The 25,396-nt window shown below is 35.0% G+C and overlaps 2 protein-coding genes across 5 annotated transcripts in view; both read right to left on the bottom strand.

The window, feature by feature from the left end:
• Positions 1-25,396, bottom strand: part of ighd (immunoglobulin heavy constant delta) — a 790,210-nt gene that overhangs the window by 546,688 nt on the left and 218,126 nt on the right. Inside the window, exons 1-2 of one of the 4 annotated variants that reach the window (XM_079864370.1) lie at positions 2,222-2,272; positions 1,782-2,086 (exon numbers count right to left, since the gene is read on the bottom strand). The exons of the other annotated variants lie outside the window; for them this stretch is intronic. Of the exons in view, the coding sequence (XP_079720496.1) occupies positions 1,782-2,086; positions 2,222-2,264 (348 nt within the window). The 5' untranslated portion in view covers positions 2,265-2,272. Of the gene's footprint in view, positions 1-1,781; positions 2,087-2,221; positions 2,273-25,396 lie in introns of those variants that run through there. 4 annotated transcript variants of the gene reach the window in all.
• The window catches only part of LOC307154331 (uncharacterized protein), a 780,250-nt gene that overhangs the window by 623,983 nt on the left and 130,871 nt on the right, over positions 1-25,396 (bottom strand). The gene's annotated exons all lie outside the window — the stretch shown is intronic.

The raw sequence follows: 25,396 nt of genomic DNA, 5'->3' as shown, positions 1-25,396 counted from the left end.
TGTAGTATCTGAATATCTAAATGTTTTTACAGTAAATAAGGGGAAAAAATCTTAACTTGTATTTGATAAATTATAAATATTTGATATTGACCCAATATGTCCTGTTATTTTAAACAGTCCAGTTTTTAGCTCAGGAAGGATTTTTATTTATTGCGTGCGTTGATACCAGAGGCATTCGTTGGAAAGGAGACAGTGTCAGGAAGACTCTGAAAGATTGATTCATAATTCTTTTTTTCTTTTTTTTCTCTTTTTTTCAGATTTTTATACTAGCCTACCGGTATGCATTTGAAATAATAAATGCATTTAACAGATTTTAAAAATAATTTCTCTAATGTGTCTTGATTGAGAAAAAGGAGACAAACTTATTGCACCAGAAGTATTTTGAACAAAAACCTTTTCATCGTTTACAAAGGCCTAGACCTTGCACAATCTGAAAAAAAAAAAAGAATAATTAAAAAAATAAGGGATCATAATTTGTGATTTAAATGATATCATTATTATTTAGTTCTGCCCTGGTGAAGCTTATTCACATAGCATATGTTTACATAAAGTCCAAAAGACAAAATAATAATTGGATTTACACAAAAATCACCCAGTTCAAAGGTTGAAATTTGTATTCTTAATAACCAAAGAATGTGCAGGACATCCAGGAAATGACAGAGTTTTACGAATCAACTTATACATTGACAATGTACTGGTAATTCTCTGCCAGGACATTATCCAGTAATTTTTAAAATGTCCAAAATGTTCCATTAACCCTTTAGCAACATGTAATTCAAAATACAGGTAAAACAAAAAAAAACTAAATAAATTCTGGAACATCCCATCATATTTATACTGTACATTGTATTATTATTATTTCTTTTTTTTTTTTTTTTTGTACAGTGTTTGTAAACTTTTTAATGGGGTATTAATATAAATTCAGATGTTATTTTGTCTTGTGGATTATATTTGTTAGGTGAAACAGCTTCACCAGGGCAGTAAATACAAATATAACATTTGTATGATCTGTTTTATTTACAATTATTATTATGTAAACTCACAGTCTCAACCGTACATACAGGCTATACTTGTAATATAACAAAGATTGCAATATGCTGATAAAGTATTTCATTTATTTCTATTATTATTTTTTCTGGCCTGGACATCAATTTTAGTATTCTCTGATATTTCTTTCAGTTATTGTGCATCAATGTATCAATGGTTTGAGTGCATCTCACTAGAGATTAGAGCGGGATTGTGAAACAGTTGTTATTTGCTCATGTGATAGTCAGTGGCCATCATGAGAAGCGATCACAGATGAGGTGATCGGAAGCCTCAGAAAACTGCTCAGAAAAAAAAATCCAGTGAGAGTTACGCCAGAGGGCTGAAGAACAATAAATCCCGAACGATAAAAAGTGCTGAGCTAGCATGTCTGGGAGAGTTCAGAGGGTGTGTGCCACGAGGCCTATGCCGCACTATATGCATATGGTGCATCTCACTCATTTTAGAACCAGCTGGTTGTTATTCCACATTTATCTGCCTTGTAGGCTGGATTTGCAGCTTATCAAGATACATTTAAAGAATCATGTATTTAGAGGTGCATAATGATGTTTGGTTTATTATTTTAAAAATCATACTGTATCTTCAGCTTTTTTGTTAAAATAAGCTCTGTATTGACAGCATATTGGAGGTTATTAAGTGGTAGAAAGGTAATTAGAAAAAAAAAACTTTTTCAGTGTAACCATGTCCACCTCATTTCTTATGAGTTTTTGTACAGCTGCCTGTATTAGTGTTTCCACAGTGTCTCTTGCACAGTAATACACTGCAGTGTCTTCAGTCTTCAGCTGATTCATGTGCAGATAGAAATTAGAGCTGTCCTTAGTTGCTGTGAACCTGCCCTGGACTGACTGAGCTGAGCCTTTGTTAGAGTCACTATAATAGTGCAAGATCCATTCCAGTCCTTTTCCAGGTGCCTGGCGGATCCAGTGCATCCTATAGCTACTAAGAGTGAATCCACTACATGCACAAGTCAGTTTGTGGGAACCACCTGGAGCCACAACTACTGACTGTTCAGACTGTGTGAGCACAACCTGAGAGTCAATACCTACAGAAACCAACAAACAGAAAATGCTTTACACAGAATCACAATACTGATCAAATTGAATTGGGTTTTACATTTCAACAACAAAACAAAACCCCCTTAACTCCTTCAGAATTTTAAAATATAAAAAACACTCACTGTGTGCAGTTGCCAACAGCAGAAAGAGCTTTAGGGAGAACATTGTTTTTCCTCTTCAGATTGAACACTCATTTACTAGTTGTTTAAATAGGAAATATGACAGTTGAGTTTGCATTTACTCATGCATGTAACAGAGTCGAGTAGGTGTGTTCAAACAAAACTGGTTCATCATGACCACCAGTTATTCATTTAATGAGAAAGGGTGCACCCTTCTGGTGTCTGAATTATTTTTAATGGTAAAACTTTACAATAAGGTTCATTAGTTAACATTAGTTAATTACATTAGTTAGCATGAACTAATAATGAACTGCATGTATACAACATTTATTAATCTTTGTTAATGTTAATTTCAACATTTACTAATACTTTATTACAATCTTGTTAGTTAACTGTGAACAAACATGAACAAACTATGAACAGCTGTGTTAGCAAAGATTAACAAATACAGTAACACATGTATTGCTCATCATGTTAGTTAATACATTAACTAATGCTAACTAATGAACCTTATTGTAAAGTGTTACCTTTTAACTTAAACTTTATTACTTGCCATTTAGCAGATGATTTTAATGTAAAGACACTTAAAGAAAACTGATTTACAAAGGCTAAAACGTCATCTGACCTATTCCGTGTCCAAAACATTTATTTATTGACATGCAAACTTTTGGTATTTTGTCATTTGACATTATAATCTACACACATTAACTCTGAAAAGTTTAATATTATGTCAACAAATATATATATTTTATTGAAAATGTCATCACTGAAGAGTTCTTGTGCAGGTACTGTGGCAGTTTGTGGCACAGTGTACTGTATAGCGAGCACACTAACTGTCACGTCTTGGTTTGGTCCATGTTTCATGTCTTGTCATGTGATTCCCTGGCCCTCATGTGATCCTGCCATGTGTTCTGTGTTGTCATTGGTTGATTGTCTTGATTATGTTCACAGGTGTCCCTTGTCTTGTCATTTAGCCTTGTGTATTTAAGCCCTCATGTTTGCCTTGTTCCTTGTCAAGTATTGTTTCCCTGTAGCCGCTGTTGGTAAGCGCCATGTCCTTGTTCATGCTTTGGAATGGCATGGCATGCTTCATCTTTTTTTTAGTATTAATAAACTGCACTTTCAATGTTACAATAATATACAGCTGTGTCTTCATTGTTGAAGTTTTGTCCAGTTAAAAGGACTGCGTTGCTGGAGGATTCAGGTGAGAAACTGATATATATATATATATATTTTAATCTTTGACACCATTGCTACTGGAACTATAGACAAATAAAGAAGTGTGAAGTCCGCACACTGAAAATTACTGCTCCAAAATAATTTATTCAAGCAACGTTTCGACCCTCAGGTCTTCATCAGGCACAATGTCAATGTAAAGTGAAGTCAACTTAGACACAGGTGATCACCTTAATTAGGCACACCCAAGAAATCATGTGACAAATACAAGTCATGTGACAAATACAAGTCATGTATGTCATGTGACAAATACAACTCATGTGACAAATACAAGTTACAAAAAAAATATATATTTTCTTTTTTTTCCCTTTATTTTTCTTCTTCTTTTTTCTACGGAGCCCCTGAGGGGACCTGTGAAAAAAAAAAAAAAAAATAGGACTTTCGCGTGCGCACGAGAAACTTTCGCGTGCGCACGAGAAACTATCGCGTGCGCACGAGAAACTTTCGCGTGCGCACGAGAAACTATCGCGTGGGCACGAGAAACTATCGCGTGCGCACGAGAAACTTTCGCGTGGGCACGAGAAACTTTCGCGTGCGCACGAGAAACTTTAGGTTTGCTATAGCGTCATTAATACAAATGTAGAAATATGGATGATGTATATATCATTTATGTTTTTGTTTGACATGTTTAAGTGTTTATTTTAACAAAAATCTCAAGCAAGGTGCTATTAAAGACAAGACTTAGAGGCATATTTTAGTCACTATTCAAATAATTGTATTAACTTTGAATATACTTTGAATAAACTTTGTATTTGTATGTGTATTGATAAAAAATAAACAACAGGCTAATAATCTTCTGCTACTGAGATGAAGGAAACATTTTTTTAAAGAATTAAAGTTCACAAGATTGCTATTTATCTTGATCAAACTGTTCCGTCATCAGCTCTTCCTCAGTTCCGCACTGCAGAATAAAATAGTCATCCTCTGCTGCAGTTGTACGGATTCTTAACGCATTTATTGCAACTACATTTCATCTTTTTCTCATCAAACAACCAGATTAACGAATGCTTCGACACAACCCGTACCGAAGAGCCTAGACAGGTCTTTCTTCTGTATACTGTATACAGGGTGAATGACGACTGTTGGCCTACCATGGTCGCCCTCGTCAGTAAGTTTTAAATAATAATAATAATAATAATAATAATAATAATAAATTAAGATATAAATCAATATAATTCGTTGTATATTAAATATTTTAAACAATAGCTACAAAAAGGTAATTGACTGTATAGTCCTAACGTTCATGCATGAACTGTCATTCAGACTTACTGTCTAACAACCAGAGAACAGAGAACATCAGAGATATTAAAATACATACTCTTCTGAGTTTTATGATGTAGGCCTTTTTTTATTAAAATGTATCGGCCTATAATTTATATCTCAAGGATGCGAGCTTGTGCGTGGCGCACTCAGTCATGTTGAGAGGGAAACACGCATTATATTATTAGGCTAGTCTATTCAGAAATAGTGTAAAAGACCTGTAAATAAAATACAACATTAACATTATAAACACTATTAATAACATATAGGCTATGCGTATTTTACTTCCCCATAGCCAAATCCTTAAATGAATGGAATCAGAAAACAACGAGAAATGAAAAATAAGTAACCACTTATAATAATAATAATAATAATAATAATAATAATAAATACATAGTAGTCTATAAAAATAGCCCATTGTGCCCTTTATTACAAACAACTTTTAGCCTATTTTAAACGCCAAGCCTAAACGAATTTATTTGAATCGAAACTGAAACTATACCGCAAAGTTGGGTTCGCGCATCTTTCGTTCGGTCCAAAGTTTAATACTGAACAGGAATTAATAATCATTTAGTTTGTTCCTCAGTTGGGGAACAGTTGTTCCTAATTTGTTCCTCAGTTGGGGAAATAACTTAATACTTTATCGTTTCATACTCTGTCATTCGAAACAGTAAAATGTATATTTTTATTTGTGTACATTCAAAATGACTACAAAATGTCATGCCTTTGAAAAAGAAAGAAATTCAAGGAACAAATTCAAGTGATGGCGCCGGCGAATCGCGATATTAACAACATCGGTTCACTTCTGCCATTAACTTGACATCACAGCCGGTTCATTATTAGCCTAAATGATTATTAATTCCTGTTCAGTATTAAACTTTGGACCGAACGAAAGATGCGCGAACCCAACTTTGCGGTAGCCTATAGTTTCAGTTTCGATTCAAATAAATTCGTTTAGGCTTGGCGTTTAAAATAGGCTAAAAGTTGTTTGTAATAAAGGACACAATGGGCTATTTTTATAGACTACTATGTATTTATTATTATTATTATTATAAGTGGTTACTTATTTTTCATTTCTTGTTGTTTTCTGATTCCATTCATTTAAGGATTTGGCTATGGGGAAGTAAAATACGCATAGCCTATATGTTATTAATAGTGTTTATAATGTTAATGTTGTATTTTATTTACAGGTCTTTTACACTATTTCTGAATAGACTAGCCTAATAATATAATGCGTGTTTCCCTCTCAACATGACTGAGTGCGCCACGCACAAGCTCGCATCCTTGAGATATAAATTATAGGCCGATACATTTTAATAAAAAAAAGGCCTACATCATAAAACTCAGAAGAGTATGTATTTTAATATCTCTGATGTTCTCTGTTCTCTGGTTGTTAGACAGTAAGTCTGAATGACAGTTCATGCATGAACGTTAGGACTATACAGTCAATTATTACCTTTTTGTAGCTATTGTTTAAAATATTTAATTTACAACGAATTATATTGATTTATATCTTAATTTATTATTATTATTATTATTATTATTATTATTATTATTATTATTTAAAACTTACTGACGAGGGCGACCATGGTAGGCCAACAGTCGTCATTCACCCTGTATACAGTATACAGAAGAAAGACCTGTCTAGGCTCTTCGGTACGGGTTGTGTCGAAGCATTCGTTAATCTGGTTGTTTGATGAGAAAAAGATGAAATGTGGTTGCAATAAATGCGTTAAGAATCCGTACAACTGCAGCAGAGGATGACTATTTTATTCTGCAGTGCGGAACTGAGGAAGAGCTGATGACGGAACAGTTTGATCAAGATAAATAGCAATCTTGTGAACTTTAATTCTTTAAAAAAATGTTTCCTTCATCTCAGTAGCAGAAGATTATTAGCCTGTTGTTTATTTTTTATCAATACACATACAAATACAAAGTTTATTCAAAGTATATTCAAAGTTAATACAATTATTTGAATTGTGACTAAAATATGCCTCTAAGTCTTGTCTTTAATAGCACCTTGCTTGAGATTTTTGCTAAAATAAACACTTCAAAACATGTCAAACAACAACATAAATGATATATGCATCATCCATATTTCCACATTTGTATTAATGACGCTATAATGCAAACCGAAAGTTTCTCGTGCGCACGAGAAACTATCGCGTGCGCACGCGAAAGTTTCTCGTGCCCACGCGAAAGTTTCTCGTGCGCACGCGATAGTTTCTCGTGCCCACGCGAAAGTTTCTCGTGCGCACGCGATAGTTTCTCGTGCGCACGCGAAAGTTTCTCGTGCGCACGCGAAAGTCCTATTTTTTTTTTTTTTTTTCACAGGTCCCCTCAGGGGCTCCGTATTTTTCCCCCCCTTCTTTCTTAAAAATTTTGATCACTATAAAAATGGCTTAATATCAAAATCCTCATTCAACCCTAAAGGTGACAAAGTATTTAAGGTATAAATCCAAAAACATTCCCTCTGTAATAATTTCTTCTCATAATCTCCTCCTCTTGAGGGTTTTCTATACCAATATACTGCAAAACGCTGACGTTATGGCCTACTTGTCTAAAATGAGACGCTATAGGACTGCGCATATCTCCAGTTCAAATGTTACTGCGATGTTCACTAATACGAGTGCGTAATTGTCTGAATGTTTTACCCACGTATGCAAGACCACAAGGACAATGAATTAGATAAATCACATGAATGATGTTGCTTGAATAAATTCTTTTGGAGCAGTAATTTTCAGTGTGCGGACTTCACACTTCTTTATTTGTCTATATCATTCAGTTGTCCTGCACCTGCGCCCAATCTGGGTGTTTGGGATGTGCACACCATTTTTGTATTTTTGATACTGGAACTATAGAAACAGCCAATCCATTCCATCTGTTTTGATCCAATGTCTGATCCAGTTTGTGGTTGAATTTCCAGTTGATATTCATGAATATCCAGATCAGACTGAATATTCCTTGATCTTACAGGCGATGGTGAACGTCTTACGTTGTAAGATTTTGAATAGTAATTCCTTCGATTTGGTAACACTTTAGTCATTACTAGTGTGTTCCCATGATCTTCACTTTAGAATACTGATCCAAATAATTAGTAGTTCCTTTAGAAAAATGTAGTAACGTTTGATTCATTACTATCCAAAACCTTACAAAAGCCTTAAAAGCTTACAATGACTTCAGTCAATATTAGGTATTTATCATGTTTTTCACTTTAGAATACTGATCCAAATTATTAGTAGTTCCTTTAGAAGGATGTTGTAACAATTGATTCATTACTAATGGGCTACCATTACCTTATATTAAACATTGTGCATTATAAATATTAATTATTAACCTGTATATAGTAGTTCTTATAAAATAAAATAAATAGTAGTTATTGATTAGCTAATAGTGAACCACATTCGACTGTTCACTATTACTTACTAATTTGTTAATCAGAGTTTCTTGTTAGTTAATAGTAGTTACTAGAGTGTTACTAATGCATTACTCATTTGTTCCTGTGTAGTTATTCATTAATGAAGGAACAGTATTCTAAAGTGTTACCCCATGTTCTAGTGTGGTGACTCTGACATTACAATGAACAAAGTAATTATCAATTATTAAAATACAAAAATATAGGCTATTAAGTGATAAAAAAACATCTAACATGGCCACTTCTTATGGATTTAAATTGTCTGCTACTTTTTGCCAGCCCTCTCTCCTGGCTTTTGCAGACTTTGAGGTGTTCCCTGGCGTTTTGATTAAACATTAAAATTCTGAATAAACTTCGACTATTAGTTCTCGCTCTGCTGAGGAGAAAAACCAACCCTGTATCACATGAAATACGTTCTGAGGAAACTATTTTGCAAATCGCAATTACGTTACATGCCAACATATAAGCAGTGCTATTACGTTGGTCCTTAACCTAATATAGCCAATCTATTGCAGTGCTATTACGTTTGTCCTGAACATAATACATCCAAAGCAGGTTTCTTTTCACACGTAGCAGCTAATGCTGTTCATTTTGTTTAAATTATTTACTCCCTTTTTCTCATTGGGCTACAAAATATTATCTATGCCAGGGCGAGTCAAATGGCGGCACCCAGATAATTTTTATCTGGCCCTCCAACTGGTTTTTGATGTTTAAAACCCCTCGCAATCTGATATCAAAGTCAGGTTTAGCGCGTTCAGCGGTGAGTTTAACAACGCACGTGATCATTCAGCGGTGAATTTAACAACACTCAACTGCAGGTAAAACGGCATTCAGAGGTGAGTTTGACCAAAGCAACCCTCAACTGCAGGCAAACCAACATTAAAAGGTGAGTTTAACAACGCTCTAAGATGCTTGCAATTGCAGTTTTAGCGTTTTCTTCATAGGTAGGACAGGTACGTTTGATTAAAAACTGTTGAGTCAGGACAATAAGTTGTGTTTAGAAACTTTAGATTTATGACGATAAATGATAGAAGAAATTATAAAAAATATAATTTATAACCAAATGTGCAGAAAGCTATATTTTTATCATTTCTTCTATCATTTTTCGAGAAGAGAATTGTTTAATTAACATTTATTCACGAGATCATATGTATTTTATATATATATATATTTTTAATGTTATTATTTCGGTCTTATTGCCAGGGAAGATGGATTGCTTTGCTGTTTATTGATATTTTTAAAATTATATTTTATCAGTAGGAAATCGCACTGAAGAAGTCTCGTTCCGAACACCTCGCGATATTTGGCATCAGTTTACGTGTGTCAGATGTTGGTAAGTAAATACCTAAATACGCTGTCCTAATAATGTGTGATATAATGTCTTTTCTGTTTGTCGATATTAATCTGCCATCATATCTGCCATCTCCACGGAGACTTTGCGTTTCATTGCTTTCTAATTCAAAACAGGGTGATTAACACTGCCTGTCACGTGACGTGCAATAGGCCTAGATAAAATATCAGATTAAAAATAGTACAATTAGTTCCAAAGTTGTATTTGTAGTAGAAGCACAGTAAAAACAACACTTACCATGCTTTTACCACAGTACCATTAGTTTTACTGTGATAAGTGTAGTAAAAAGACAGTAATCACAAAACTTGCCATGCTTTTACCACACTATTTGTAGTTTTAATGTGGTACTTATTGTAAATGCACAGTAACCACAACACTTACCATGCTTTTACCACAGTAACCATAGTTTTACTGTGATTGGTTTAGTAAAGGACAGTAATCACAAAACTTACCATGCTTTTACCTCAGTATTGACTGATAGTTTTAAAGTGATATTTGTTGTAAATGCATATTTACCACAACACTTGCCATGTTTGTAAGGCTTTATAAGCCTTTATACATAATGATATTTTCTTTTCTCTTTTTTCAGCTGAAAAGAGCAAAAGGGCCTTTCGGACTCAGTCAGCCCATTATTGTTGGAGAAGTAAACGGAGGAGACGGAAAGCTGCAAAGGCAAATATTCGCAATGGTGTGTATGTGTTGATTTTAACCCTAAATCAAACATTTTATCAAGCATTTGTTGTTTCTTAAAACTTTTCTCACAAAACCCATAGCCCAATCAGTACAAACATAGACTGAAAGTCTTTATAATTCACAAGATTTAACAAGTTGTCAAATTCGTACGATACTCGTACATATTTGTACACTCGTACACAATCCTGCAGCTTTTACTCCTAGTGCTGTCATTGGCTACTGCCTCAATTCCTGTACATATTTATTGCGATATTTGTAAATCAGTTGCGCCCCTTCTTGGAAAGTAGTCGCACTGTAATATAAACAGATAGTTTATATTAATTGCAAATTGGTCCCCGTCTGTTTATGTTCCAGTGATACATGATGTCTCTCCACACCTCATAACCTACCTCTGTTTGCAAGAGTGGAAAAGCTTATCTGACTTGTCACATGACATCAGATACTCGATTATTTTGTCATAATCAGATCAGTTACACTGCTGATAACTGTCCCGTTTGCATGTAAATCATTTTCATGATTATTGCTTGCTATTAAAGACATACTTTTATTCATAGAAATGCCCACATATCAGTGAACTTAATACATAAAAATGCTTTTAACATTTAATTGTGCAACACTCTTTACAGAAAACATATCCTACAGTTATAAACTGACTATTTGCAAGTAATGTATTAAAATTACCTTTCTTTCTGTTTTGCAGGATTACTTAGTCCTTTTTTTTAAAGCTCTACCAATATCAAACTCAACCCTCACAAGAGCTACTAGTGAGTCGCAGCGAATCTTGCCGTGATCAGCTCTTCCCAGGTGAAGTTTCTTAATATATCAGTATTTACTCATCAAATGTTCTCTCCCTAATCATATGGTAAATTAACTTATTTATAACTGTCTTAATTTGTGTTTCAAGAACAACAGTAATTGCACATAGAGTAAGTCGAGACTTTCTTGTTTTACAGCCGAGAAGGAAGACCAGTCCTTATATCAACGCAAGCTAATCGAATAAGTCCTTTGTTTCGGGTGAGGAAGGAACATCTGGTGCCCAAAGACAGAAAGCTGCGCGAGTCCATTGGTATGTATTGTATTGAAACAATGCTGTAATATGTAGTACATAATTTGATGTTGACAATTTTACATTGTACAGGTTATCACTTGGTTTTTGACCAAGTGAAGCTCTTGAAACAATTGACAGAAGAGTATGTTGTCTGGAAAGATATCAAGCATCACTGGTAAAGGCTCAAAAGAGACCATGCCTTTCTAAAAAATCTTTTAAAATATGTTGCTGTTGATATGGGTAAAACTGTTTTTGTTCAGTACAGCTTATATTATGTGCTGCAATATATATATATATATATATATATATATATATATATATATATATATATATATATATATATATATATATATATAAAAGTTTGTGTTTAAATAATATATGTGTGTGTGTACTGTGTGTAATTAAATTTGTATATATAAATACACACACATGCTTGTATATTTAAGAAAAATTTGTAATTTATATATAAAAAAAATATATTTATATATAATATAAATTATATATAAACATATACAGTATATGTATGCAAATATTTCTTAAATATATACATGCATGTGTGTGTATTTATATATACAAAATAATTATACACAGAATACACACATATATTATGTAAAAACAAACTTTTATTTTGGAAGCGATTAATCGCGATTAATCTTTTGACAGCCCTAATATATATATATATATATATATATATATATATATATATATATATATATATATATATATATATATATATATAATATATATGTATATTATATAATGTACTGACTGCTGCTTTGTAAATTTCTGTAAGGAACAGGCAACTCTGGCACTTTGCATTCTACTTTTTGAGGTTAGTTAAGAGTTAACCTCCAACCCTAATCAAGCACATCTGAAAATTTTAACCAAAGTCTTCAAGTTTACTTCTAGACAATAGGCAGGAGGGTTTGAGGTCGGAGCTAAATGTGCAGGACAGTGGACGCTGAGGGCCAGAGTAAACCATCACTGCTTTAAATAACGCAGAACATAAGCTGACCTGACTGTCCATTAAACAACTTGGTTTCTGTTTTTTGTTTTACTTTCAGACCAGGACTGGAGAACGCCTGACAATGGGATGTTGAGACTTCTTCTTCTGGTTGAGAAAAAGCTACACCACATCAGTGATCACATCTTCTGTTCTTCAACTGAACAAACTGTTTAGACGAGGAAGAAGAACACGATAGAGACATACAGGGAAGAGCAAGAAACCAGTTTATCACAGCTAAACTGGTTTCTTGCTCTTCCCTGTATGTCTCTATCGTGTTCTTCTAATGAATCATTATTTTCCAACACAATATCAAATCTGTTTTCTGTAGGTGACTGAATATGATTATCTGGCACTCGTTTTGTGGCTTCAGCAGCTGTGAATGGATTCATATGATGTTAATGTATTTTTGAAGACACATTTTTATTTATCTTGAATCTCATTTGTCTTTATGCTACTTTATCAACTTTATGCTTTGTTCTCCAATAAAGTGTTGTTTAATAAAGTATGGTGACTTGTGTTTTGAAAGTGGTGTTTGGTACAGTAAATAGAAATTTTTATTTGAGAAATTTTAATTTCTTATTTCTTTAAAAATAACTACATATAATTAATAACATATAAATAATTACATATAATTAATGACCATGATTCTTTTTCTTGGGACATAAAAATTTAGATCTGGTTAATGATATATGGGACAACAATGCAACAAAAGTTGCACATACTTGCATGTATGCCAGTTTGCAGTGAAATAAAAGGAAGCTATGTGAATAACAAGAGGCTGCAGTGGGCTATCTTGCTATAAATACTTAAAGCTTAATTGAAAAGGATCCATGTTGATCTAGTATACTCTATATAGTATACTCTATATATCACTGATGTCAAGAATATAAGCAGCAAGAGGGGGTGAAAAGGAAATGTTTTTTTGTTGTTTTACTGAATGGTGCATTATCCTTGTGTAATAGTAATAGTATGTGTAGATTATACTGTCCTTCCACCCCCCAGGGCCCCAGCAATGGCCCCCAGAAGAGCAAACAAATGCACATTTCAAATGGCTGTAACTCAAAGTCCGGTTAGTGTATCAAAGAGAAAATTGGCTGGACAACTGCTTATGCTATGTTTAATAAATAATGTTGCCCACAGTTTTCAGACATATATGGAAAGCTGGCATAAAGGTTATTTTTAAAGTGCTCACAGTAAAATATCAAATTTCAGCCTGTCCCTTATATATGTCATAAAGGTTTGCACAATGAACAAATTTAGATATCCAGTTGTCCGTTAAATATATTATTTATTTAACATTTATTGTTTTATTACTAAACGTTTTAAACTACATTACCCACATCTCTCTGTCATTCTATCAGTGGAGCAGGATGCATTGTACTGTAGTTCATTGAAATGTGCAGACATGCTTAGGGTTAGGGTTAGGATCTCGGTAAAGGAGTAATTTCTCACAACATAGAGACACTTTATAGTTAGCTTAATGTATAACTAACGTAATAATAACACCAAAACATACTTTGTAACATGAAGCGCCATTTTATATGGGTTAAACGATTGTCCAATCACAGCGAGCTCTGCGATAAAGTCACAGCCAATACAAACCCAGCTGAACAGATGCGTCACACATACATGCCCATTTATGGTAAACGATGACAGATCTCTTCTGGTTCCGGCTGCAGGGATAGATACCTTAAATTTGTTATATTTAGGCTGTTAAACATGCATTCCTTCTAATTAATTATAAAACTCATATTTAAAAACAAAAGACTCCTTTGTGTGGTTACCATCCAAAAACGAGTTCACATGATCAATGACACAAATTTGCTTAGACTGATGCATAAATACATTTGAAAGAGAAACTTTTTTTCTAAGCAATGTCCTACAGCAAGGTAGTTTTGCAGTATTTTAATTTAAAATAATTACATGTACTAAAGTGCTTCTAACATTTACAATGTATGTATAGTATATTAAAGGTATATCAATTATATTCAAATAAATGTAACAAAAGCACAATGAATGTACACCATTTTGAAAGCTTATTCCAATTTTTAATGTCAAACTGTTTAAAGACAAATGTAGCGCCAAAACTACTGCACAACAGTATAAAAAAAAAAGTTAATTAAATATCCAGATACAATCTATTATAGTGACACATACATTAACGTTAAAAATTGCTATGATGAAGTTATATATTTACAAACCAAGAGATGAGATTCAACTTTGATATGTGAACATACATTTGTTTCTTCGCTTTAAAGAACAAATAGGCAAAAACATAAGCACATTATTTTACATTCTCAACTTTCACTCTATATCCTTGTGATTATTGGTCACTTTTATTGTAACTATGCAATGAATATGTCCTTTAGCAAAACACCTGATGAGCACTGACACTTTTTTGAAAAAGGCATTAGGCAGACATCAAGTACAGTTTATGAAGCTGAAAGAGAAAACAAAATGCTTTACCAATATGGAAAAAGATAAATCACTATTTTTAATATGGGTTCTGCATATATCAAAGAGATCCTGAGGAGGAGTGGGACTTCACATGAAGACTTTCAGAAACTGAGACAGAGCAAAGTGTGCACCTCGCTGGACACATCCTACGCATGCCCAAACAACAACACCCAAACACAGTGATGAAGTGGACACCACCAGGAGGATGCAGGAGACAGGGAAGACCAAGGCAGACACGGAGACAGATGTTTCACGAAGACCTGAAGAATGTCAGTGTCCCATGGGAAGATGTGGAGAACTTGGCCACAGATCGAATACGTTGGAGGACACTTGTTGCCCAATGTGCCCAGCACAGGACTTGATGATGACGTTGTGAGTTTATCCATAACTGTGGGATATTTTTCTGTGAAGAGTGTTGCACAATTAAATGTTAAAAGCATTTTTATGTATTAAGTTCACTGATATGTGGGCATTTCTATGAATAAAAGTATGTCTTTAATAGCAAGCAATAATCATGAAAATGATTTACATGCAAACGGGACAGTTATCAGCAGTGTAACTGATCTGATTATGACAAAATAATCGAGTATCTGATGTCATGTGACAAGTCAGATAAGCTTTTCCACTCTTGCAAACAGAGGTAGGTTATGAGGTGTGGAGAGACATCATGTATCACTGGAACATGAACAGACGGGGACCAATTTGCAATTAATATAAACTATCTGTTTATATTACAGTGCGACTACTTTCCAAGAAGGGGCGCAACTGATTTACAAATATCGCAATAAATATGTACAGGAATTGAGGCAGTAGCCAATGACAGCACTAGGAGTAAAAGCTGCAGGATTGTGTACGAGTGTACAAATATGTACGAGTATCGTACGAATTTGACAACTTGTTAAATCTTGTGAATTATAAAGACTTTCAGTCTATGTTTGTACTGATTGGGCTATGGGTTTTGTGAGAAAAGTTTTAAGAAACAACAAATGCTTGATAAAATGTTTGATTTAGGGTTAAAATCAACACATACACACCATTGCGAATATTTGCCTTTGCAGCTTTCCGTCTCCTCCGTTTACTTCTCCAACAATAATGGGCTGACTGAGTCCGAAAGGCCCTTTTTCTCTTTTCAGCTGAAAAAAGAGAAAAGAAAATATCATTATGTATAATATATAGGATTATTTAAAGGAAAAAGTACTGATATACCTTACAAATATTGGATGTTACATTATAAAGCCTTACAAACATGGCAAGTGTTGTGGTAAATATGCATTTACAACAAATATCACTTTAAAACTATCAATCAATACTGAGGTAAAAGCATGGTAAGTTTTGTGATTACTGTCCTTTACTAAACCAATCACAGTAAAACTATGGTTACTGTGGTAAAAGCATGGTAAGTGTTGTGGTTACTGTGCATTTACAATAAGTACCACATTAAAACTACAAATAGTGTGGTAAAAGCATGGCAAGTTTTGTGATTACTGTCTTTTTACTACACTTATCACAGTAAAACTAATGGTACTGTGGTAAAAGCATGGTAAGTGTTGTTTTTACTGTGCTTCTACTACAAATACAACTTTGGAACTAATTGTACTATTTTTAATCTGATATGAATATCTAGGCCTATTGCACGTCACGTGACAGGCAGTGTTAATCACCCTGTTTTGAATTAGAAAGCAATGAAACGCAAAGTCTCCGTGGAAATGGCAGATATAATGGCAGATTAATATCGACAAACAGAAAAGACATTATATCACACATTATTAGGACAGCGTATTTAGGTATTTACTTACCAACATCTGACACACGTAAACTGATGCCAAATATCGCGATGTGTTCGGAACGAGACTTCTTCAGCGCGATTTCCTACTGATAAAATATAATTTTAAAAATATCAATAAACAGCAAAGCAATCCATCTTCCCTGGCAATAAGACCGAAATAATAACATTAAAAAATATATATATAAAAATACATATGATCTCGTGAATAAATTGTTAATTAAACAGCTTCTCTTCTCGAAAAATGATAGAAGAAATTATAAAAATATAGCTTTCTGCACCAAATGTGCAGAAAGCTATATTTTTATAATTTCTTCTATCATTTATCGTCATAAAACTAAAGTTTCTAAACACAACTTGTCCTGACTCAACAGTTTTTAATCAAACCTACCTGTCCTACCTATGAAGAAAACGCTAAAACTGCAATTACTTGCAAGCATCGCGTTGTTAAACTCACCTTTTAATGTCGTTTTGCCTGCAGTTGAGGGTTGCTTTGGTCAAACTCACCTCTGAATGCCGTTTTACCTGCAGTTGAGTGTTGTTAAATTCACCGCTGAATGATCACGTGCGTTGTTAAACTCACCGCTGAACGCGCTAAACCTGACTTTGATATCAGATCGCGAGGGGTTTTAAACATCAAAAACCAGTTGGAGGGCCAGATAAAAATTATCTGGGTGCCGCCATTTGACTCGCCCTGGCATAGATAATATTTTGTAGCCCAATGAGAAAAAGGGAGTAAATAATTTAAACAAAATGAACAGCATTAGCTGCTACGTGTGAAAAGAAACCTGCTTTGGATGTATTATGTTCAGGACAAACGTAATAGCACTGCAATAGATTGGCTATATTAGGTTAAGGACCAACGTAATAGCACTGCTTATATTAGGTTCAGGACCAACGTAATAGCACTGCTTATATGTTGGCATGTAACGTAATTGCGATTTGCAAAATAGTTTCCTCAGAACGTATTTCATGTGATACAGGGTTGCGAAAAACTGAGCCCGCTCTTTGGCCACGCTGAGCAGCCAATAGCAGCGTTGCTGATCAATGTTTCTACTATCGATACACATCCCCTTTTAAACCAGCACATGAACGCGCAATTATCTCAGATAACTCAATCCAGCTATACTAATCATATCCGGCAAGTGTGTTCGAAAAGAACCTAATTAGCCAGGGCTGCGTTTCCCAAAAGCATCGTAAGCCTAAGTAGATCGTAAAAACGATCGTACGACTGATCTTAATATTACGGTCTGTTTCCCAAAAGCATCGTAACTTAAGTAGCACTGAAAAATCATCGTAGATCTACGAGTGCTCTGGAGTAATCGTAAATCCCCAAGTGCATCGTAAGAAGACAGAGTGATGAGGTCACCTCAGGACAACCGGCAGATTACATCTTTAACTTTATTCAAATGATTATAATATAAGGTAATTATTGTACACTTTATTACTATTTTCTTTTTGTTAAATTAATGTATAAATTAAATAATTAAAAAGGTCAGAAAAAAATAGAATAATTTAATCTAATATTTTTAATCAAAATTAAATGAATGAATAAAAAATAAAAATAAAAGATGTAATATGCTTCAAAGACTGGGAAAAATAGGGATGAAAAAAAATCTGCTAATGACTTGCTGACATGCACGAAAACTAGCCATGTATTGGACATTTCTCGGTTGGCCATCATTGGTCCCACCACCTGTTTTATTAAATGTTGTCCTCTGCAGAGCCCTTTTCCTTTTAGCAAGGCTGGTCCTGCCACTTCTTCCTGACCTCCTTCCCTGATCTTTTAATGCCCCTAGTTGCAGTCAGTTTTCTAGAAAATCCTCCCAGATTTTTTGTTTTTGCTTATTTGTATGACTTCCCTTAAACCTGCTGAAAATAATGTTTGTATAGCTCCACCTCCACTAAAATTACCTTAATCTCCTCTTTAAAAAAATGGTATTTTCTTTTTTTCTCTCTTTTTTTTTTTTTTGGTTCAGCCATTTTGCTGGTGTCTCCACTCGTAGGTTTGTGCTTTTATAGATTATTGGCCTCGTGGAAAATGCACATCAGGTGAAAACAGTTAGGTTAAACAGTTAAAATTGCAAGCGTGTGCTGCAATTACAAGCCATTCTACAAGGTGAGATTTCAGCACTTGACAAACAGACAGCGACTCTTAAGTAGCACTTATAAAGCACAGCTGCGAACGATCGTGCTAAGTGCATTTTTGTGAAACGCACGTGAAATGAACACGAACGTTCGTAAAGTAGCTCGCAGAAAATCCTCGTAAGTGCTAAGATCCATCGTTATTTGGAAACGCAGCCCAGATCATGATTAGCACGATGATATCATCTTGGATGTGTAATTTGATCTCGGATGTTTTAAGCAACGTACGAAGAACGGGCTCCAGGAGTCTGGGAGACGTTGACCCTTCCCACAAAATCATTTGCATCTTTGGAGGTTTGCAGACTTACACTGTAGTTTAATGTAGTAATCTGCAAATTATCACAGTAGACAAGGGAAAAAATCTTGACCAACATTTGATAAGTGAGAAAAGTTACATTACTTTCAAGTACAACAAAGAAGTACAACTTCTTTCTGTAATTTATTCATGGTGTGTTATTTGTTATTGAGTCAATGTTTCAGAGATGCAACCAGAGCACCAAGTCTGGCCTGGGGTTGGTGGTGACTGTAATGGATTTCCCCCTAAACCTAACTATCTGGGTCTCGTCTACAAATCAACGTCCCCGAACGTCACCTAACTAACTTGGTCCCCTAAACTAGCTTCCTTCCTAAACTAGCTTCCTGCGCAGGAATAAATCGACAAACAGACCTGCAAATGTCCTTTAAAGGTGTGCCCTCCCCCAGATCCTCCATTCAAACTACCTCCTGTATGTAAATCAGTATTACCTTCCACAAATATCAAGAACCCATTCAATTACAAATTCTGATCTCACAGTTGTGAACCCCTCAATAGGGGACCAAAATCTAATTATAATGACAGACACCACCATTTAGTAAGCATACTAAATTATCTGGGTTTATAAGGAAACTTGGCAAAAGGTTTGAGGAGTCTGTAGGTTGACTTCCCACATGATCACTGTGTGTAGGTTTTGTTGCCAGGTAAATATTTCTACAATTCCTCGATTTCTGAATTGTTATTACATATGATTGGCCGATGATTTTATCATATGAATTGGATTTTGAATTATTATTTTATTACCTGGTCAATAAATTGTAAACATTTAGATTTTATTCTGACTGACTCTGAAATTGTTTTGCCAAGTCTATGTCAGATTAGTGACGTCTTCTATTTGACACTAATTCAAGTGTACTTGGTTTTGCAAAGACAGTAAGTGAATTTCCGTTTAGAACAGCAAATGCTGCTTGACCAATCTAAATTTGGGTGTGTCTTACCTCTGTTTTCATTTAATGTTACTTTAGATAAGTGTATGTGAGAAACCACGGCATGGCCAATCCAAAGCTATTATAAGAGAAGTAATGTTGGTCAGCTTATATCTGTAATAGTAGCCATATACTGAAAGTAAACGTTACGTTAAATTCAAGTGTATGCAATTCCATGGGGGCTAAAGTATCTTTGATTGTGTAAATGTGAATGTGACCGATCTCAGGTATATAGCAATTACCTCTGTTTAGTGACCGAAGCTGGCGAGATTGTGATCATGAGACCCATGTTACACAAGGCCTGATGACCTCTGAGCAACATAGCTTCCTAATATGAACGGGTAAAATATAAGTAAAGAGTTAAAATGAATAATCAAACATTCACTCACATTTAATGATGCTCTGATATCATTACAACCTTTTTCATTTATGGAGTCAGATGAAATAATGAGGTAATACATATGAGAAAATGTATTTCATTTAATCTTGTTGTGTTACGTAAAAGGAAAGACAGGAACGCGCAGAGACCTTCACCCTATCGGAAACCCCCATTTGGACCGATAAATGGGCTTACATTGGCTTAGTTTTGTTCAGTTCCTGTGTTTATTTACTGTATGTTTAGTTGACCTTGGCTATGTTCTAAATCAGCCCCCTATACCCTCATTCACTATTCCCTACATTACTCCACTAATACAGTCCACTTGCTTCAGTGAATGAAAGTGAGCGAGTGAAACTGGACACTGAGTGCGCCAGAAAGGGGTGCCGCTTTTGCATAGCTTGTACTTGCTGTTTAATAATCATTTAAAACTTGGTAAACTGGCAGCTCCAGTTGTAATGAAAAGATTCACCTTTAACTTTGTCATGGAAACTAGCATGTATAAACCTTAATTTAACAATTTAATAATCAATTAAAATGGAATTTATACCTGTATGACTTTACACTGTATAGCCACATTGGAGCAGCGGTTTGGAAAATGGATGGATGGATGATTCAGCTGTGGGCACCATCTTCTGTTCAGACACGGGAATTAATTTGATGCGACTCTCAAGGTGATGATACACAGGGCAACTTTTTGAGCAATGTTTGATCGATCAATCGGCAAGATTGCCCAGCAACATTGCTCAAAAAGTTGCCCTGTGTATCATCACCTTCACAGTGCATTCTGGGTATTCTCGAGCTGTGGAGCATACATCTGTTGTGCACTCGTTATTGTGGTGCATTGTGGGATTGAATGAGTGTACTCGATAACGTCCACTATGGTTTTGGACACCACTATCTTATGTCTATTGGTATGTCTTTGGTTATGGGTGTTTCTCTCCTGCGTTTTATATTCTCTTGATATCCTGAATGATTGTTATTTTGATTATTTGTTAAGTAAAGTTGACTGCTGCATCTAGATTCTGCCTAAACTCTCCTTGCTGCAACCACACCGTGACAGGAGCACAGAATGATAACGTTTATATGGTTGTTTTCAGATTTTGTACAGTAGTGTACTTGTATGTGTCACTGTGACTCTTGCACAATAATATACAGCAGTGTCTTCATTCTTCATATTATTCATCTGCAGATACATCTGTTTCTTGCTGTTGTCTCTGGAGATGGTGAACCGTCCCTGAACAGACTGAGAGTAGTATATATAACTACTGCTAGATGAGATGTATGCCAGCCACTCCAGACCTCCTCCTGCAGCCTGTCTGATCCAGGCCAAGTCTTGGTCACTACTAAATCCAGAGGCTGTACAGGTAAGTCTGTGAGATCCTCCAGGTTTAATGACCACTGACTCAGACTCAGTCAATGTCTGACACCAACAGACTGAAAAATTAACAGTTCAACATTAACATTTACAACAGCACACATGAATATATATGTCTGATTGTCAACAGGTTTTCAGGAGCCTTTCTTACATTCTGTGAAAGCAAACATGAAGATAAAACACAGTTTAGACACAATATCCATTGCCCTGTTATGAAAATAGGAACTGCAGGAAAGTCACAATCAAGTTTTGTGTCTGTAGATGAATAGAGTGGGGGCTTTTAAAAGGGAGAAGGAGAAGTAGGTTTGCATAGGCTGCCCTCTAAAGGTACATTTACATTTACTGTGTCCTTATTAACCTCTGTAACCATGTCTGCCTTTCAACGTATTGTTTGTTTATTCTTATTTACTAGTTCAGAGATAGTAGCTAATTATGAATAATAATAATAATAAAATGTATATAGCTAAAGCTTATTACTACTATTATTGATTCTGCACTGTTTATAATAAAACCCTTTTTAAAAAATAATCATTCAAAAATCACACAGTGAAATGCTATAGAGCTCAACTATATTTTAAGTTGAGATTGATTTTATTCTAGCTAGAAATTGATATTTCTTTCTTTAAAATTATATCTCATTACATTGGGTAAATATGAACAAATAAGCCTGTAAAAATAAATCTGCATTGTTAATCCTTTTGATCTTTTATTAAAAAAATTCTAAAGTCTAATCTTATTTAATGGCAGCTCTGAGTCTTCTCCTATAATGCCTGAGGAGTTTGGAGAACACCTGACAAGAGATCAGAGACCATTCCTCCATACAGAATCTCTCCAGATCCTTCAAATTCATGGGTCCATATAGGTACACTGTTCTCTCAGTTTATCCCACTCATCTTCTGTAGGGTTTAGGTCAGAGGACTGGGATGGCCATTACAGAAGCTTCATTTTGGTCAGTATGTTTCAATCCACCTATTTTTATGCACAAACAAGGTTTGTTGTTCAGGAAAGAAGGAGGCAGGAACCAGCAAACATTTCAACACTTTAATAATAAAATAAACCAACGCAAAACGAAAATAAAGCGGCAGCCCCCATACGGAAGACTGCCGCACACACATAAACAAAACATAATGTAAATGTCCCAGGCCTGGTCCTCTCTTGTCTTGCCCTGTCATTGCTCCTCCTTTTATTCATCCAGATCACCTTCCGTGAGGCTCCAGGCCAAGAATTCAAGCAGAGGCTTGAAATTTGTATCTGTTTGGTATTTGCTATGTATCTGGCCAAGATGTTCAGGACCTCTGGCAGAAAAATAGGCCCACATCATTAAAGATCCAGCAGTATGTAACCGTGGTCATGGGGTATTTTGTATCCCTGTTTGCACCAAACCCATCTGCCAAAAATATATTTTTTTAGTTTCATTTGACTATAGAAGCCAGCCATGTTTCTTCAAGTAGCATCTGACAACTGAATATGCTGGAGTTTGTTTTTGGATGAGAGCAGAGGATTTTTCTTGAAACCCTCCCAAATAATATGTGGTGATGTACTGTAGGTGCTGGTGTACTGTAGGTGCTGATCAGAGCTATATTCTTTGGTTTTAGTCATTGTGATGGATGATTAAATTTGGCCTTTGTATTTCCTCATATTTACACTCCTGTGGAACAAGAGGTCATGGCTGGAAAATTTCATGTTTCCTAGTCACCCTACTGTGATACAAATTTTAAAATATTAATGGGAATATACTTCAGAGATATTATACTCATAAGAATTTCTATGCCAATAATTGTGGCCAATGTGTTTTTAGGAACAACATATATTTCATTATGTGATCCACGCAATGTTATTTTCACAGTCATCTTTGATCATATTTAGCAAGGGTGCCAATCATTCTGACTGTGAAATATCATTCAGATTTAACAAGCATTAAAGGTCACTTATTTGTCTACATTAGATCAATACTTACAGTGCTTTATGTTCATTTAGAAAGACCTCCATGAAGAAGCATGTTAAGGATTTAAATCAATATATTTATAAAGTAGCTTTTTAATTTTAGGGAAGTGTTCTGAAAAAGTGCTTGTGAGCTCTCAGAGATCACATGAGTAGTTTTTGTTCAGCCCTGCAGTCTTTTGTCTTACTGTGAATCTCTTGCACAGTAATAAACAGCTGTGTCTTCAGTCTTCAGGCTTTTCACCTCTAAATACAGCATGTTTTTACTGGTGTCTTTGGTGATGGAGAACTGGCCCTGTAGAGACTGAGCAAAAATAGTGCCAGTGCCGGTATCAATACGTCCAATCCACTCCAGTCCTCTCCCTGGTTTCTGACGGATCCAGTGCATGTAGTTGCTGCCCATTGAGAATCCAGAGACACCGCAGGACAGAGTGACTGATTCTCCTGGTCTTTTCACCACAGAATCTGAGGAGGTCAAAGACTGACCACTAACACCTGAACAACAGAGGAAAAATCATGTTAGATGATTTAGAGCAATGAAATAATAATCTACTACAAATGGGAGTTTCTCACATGCAATAATCATCAGTAGGAGTCCATATAGTAGCATCTCCATTACAACAGAAAAAGCCAGTAAAACAGTTATAGGTTACACTGGAGCTGTTTTAGTCACTGAACACATGCACTGACTGAAAGTTCAGCTTATAACACAATTTTTCAGGAGTCGGGGAAACGTTGACCCTTCCCACAAAATAATTTGCATCTTTGGAGGTTTGCAGACTTACACTGTAGTTTAATGGAGTAATCTGCAAATTATCACAGTAGAGAAGGGAAAAAATCTTGGCCAACAATTCATAAGTGAGAAAAGATATATTATTTTATCACCTTTGTTCTGTAATTTATTCATGGTTTGTTATTTGTTATTGAGTCAGTGTTCCAGAGATGCAACCAGAGCACCAGAGCATCTACAGTGGAAAGATGCATATTTGGAAATTCACCAGCACTGCCCAGTGACGGGCCATTTTTTTAGATGTCTAATTTCTAAACTAATTTCTAGTTTAGAATGAATATTTGTTTTTTAGTATATTGTTGTTGTTCCCTCTCCTTTCCGGATTAGTGTGTCAGTTGTGGACATAAGTCAGTTTCAATAACTGGTTGTGATTCCACATGGCTCTGCCTTGTATTCTGGATTTGGAGTTTATTAGGATGTATTTAAAGATACCCTTTGGTGACAATCAAGTTTTCAATGTTGTTTATATGTCTATGTGTTTTTTTTTTAATATGCTTTAAGACAAACCATGTGCAAATTCATGTCAACACCATTGCTGAGTATTTTCTCCGTAAAACTGCAGTGAACAAAGACAGTCTCAAAAACGCGGTTTGAAATCTTTTTTTTTTTCTTTTTTTTTTTTTAAATAAGCTCCATCCTGACAACACCCATGTATTAGTTGAATTAATTAAGTTATGTGGTAGAAAAAATAATCCAGTCCATTATTAATATAAGGGAATGTATGCTAAACAGAACAGGTATGCTTATACTTACATACTAAGACATACTGTGGGAAACAGACGTCATTATGATTAAATAAGGAATCATTTTAATATTAACGGTTTTTGTATCTAATACATTCAAAACACTTCAGACAGGCCTTATGTCACTTCAGAGGATCTTCCCTTTTTTCAGTGTTACTCAACCATGTCCACCTCATTTCTCATGATGTGTTTTTGAACAGCTGCCTGTATTAGTGTTTCCACAGTGTCTCTTGCACAGTAATACACTGCAGTGTCTTCAGTCTTCAGCTGATTCATGTGCAGATAGAAATTAGAGCTGTCCTTAGTTGCTGTGAACC

The sequence above is a fragment of the Squalius cephalus genome (assembly GCF_949319135.1).
Source record: "Squalius cephalus genome assembly, chromosome: 1".
NCBI classification, from domain to species: Eukaryota; Metazoa; Chordata; class Actinopteri; order Cypriniformes; family Leuciscidae; genus Squalius; species Squalius cephalus.
Note: the sequence above shows the minus strand (reverse complement) of the source record. Positions and strands in the feature narration are given on the sequence as shown.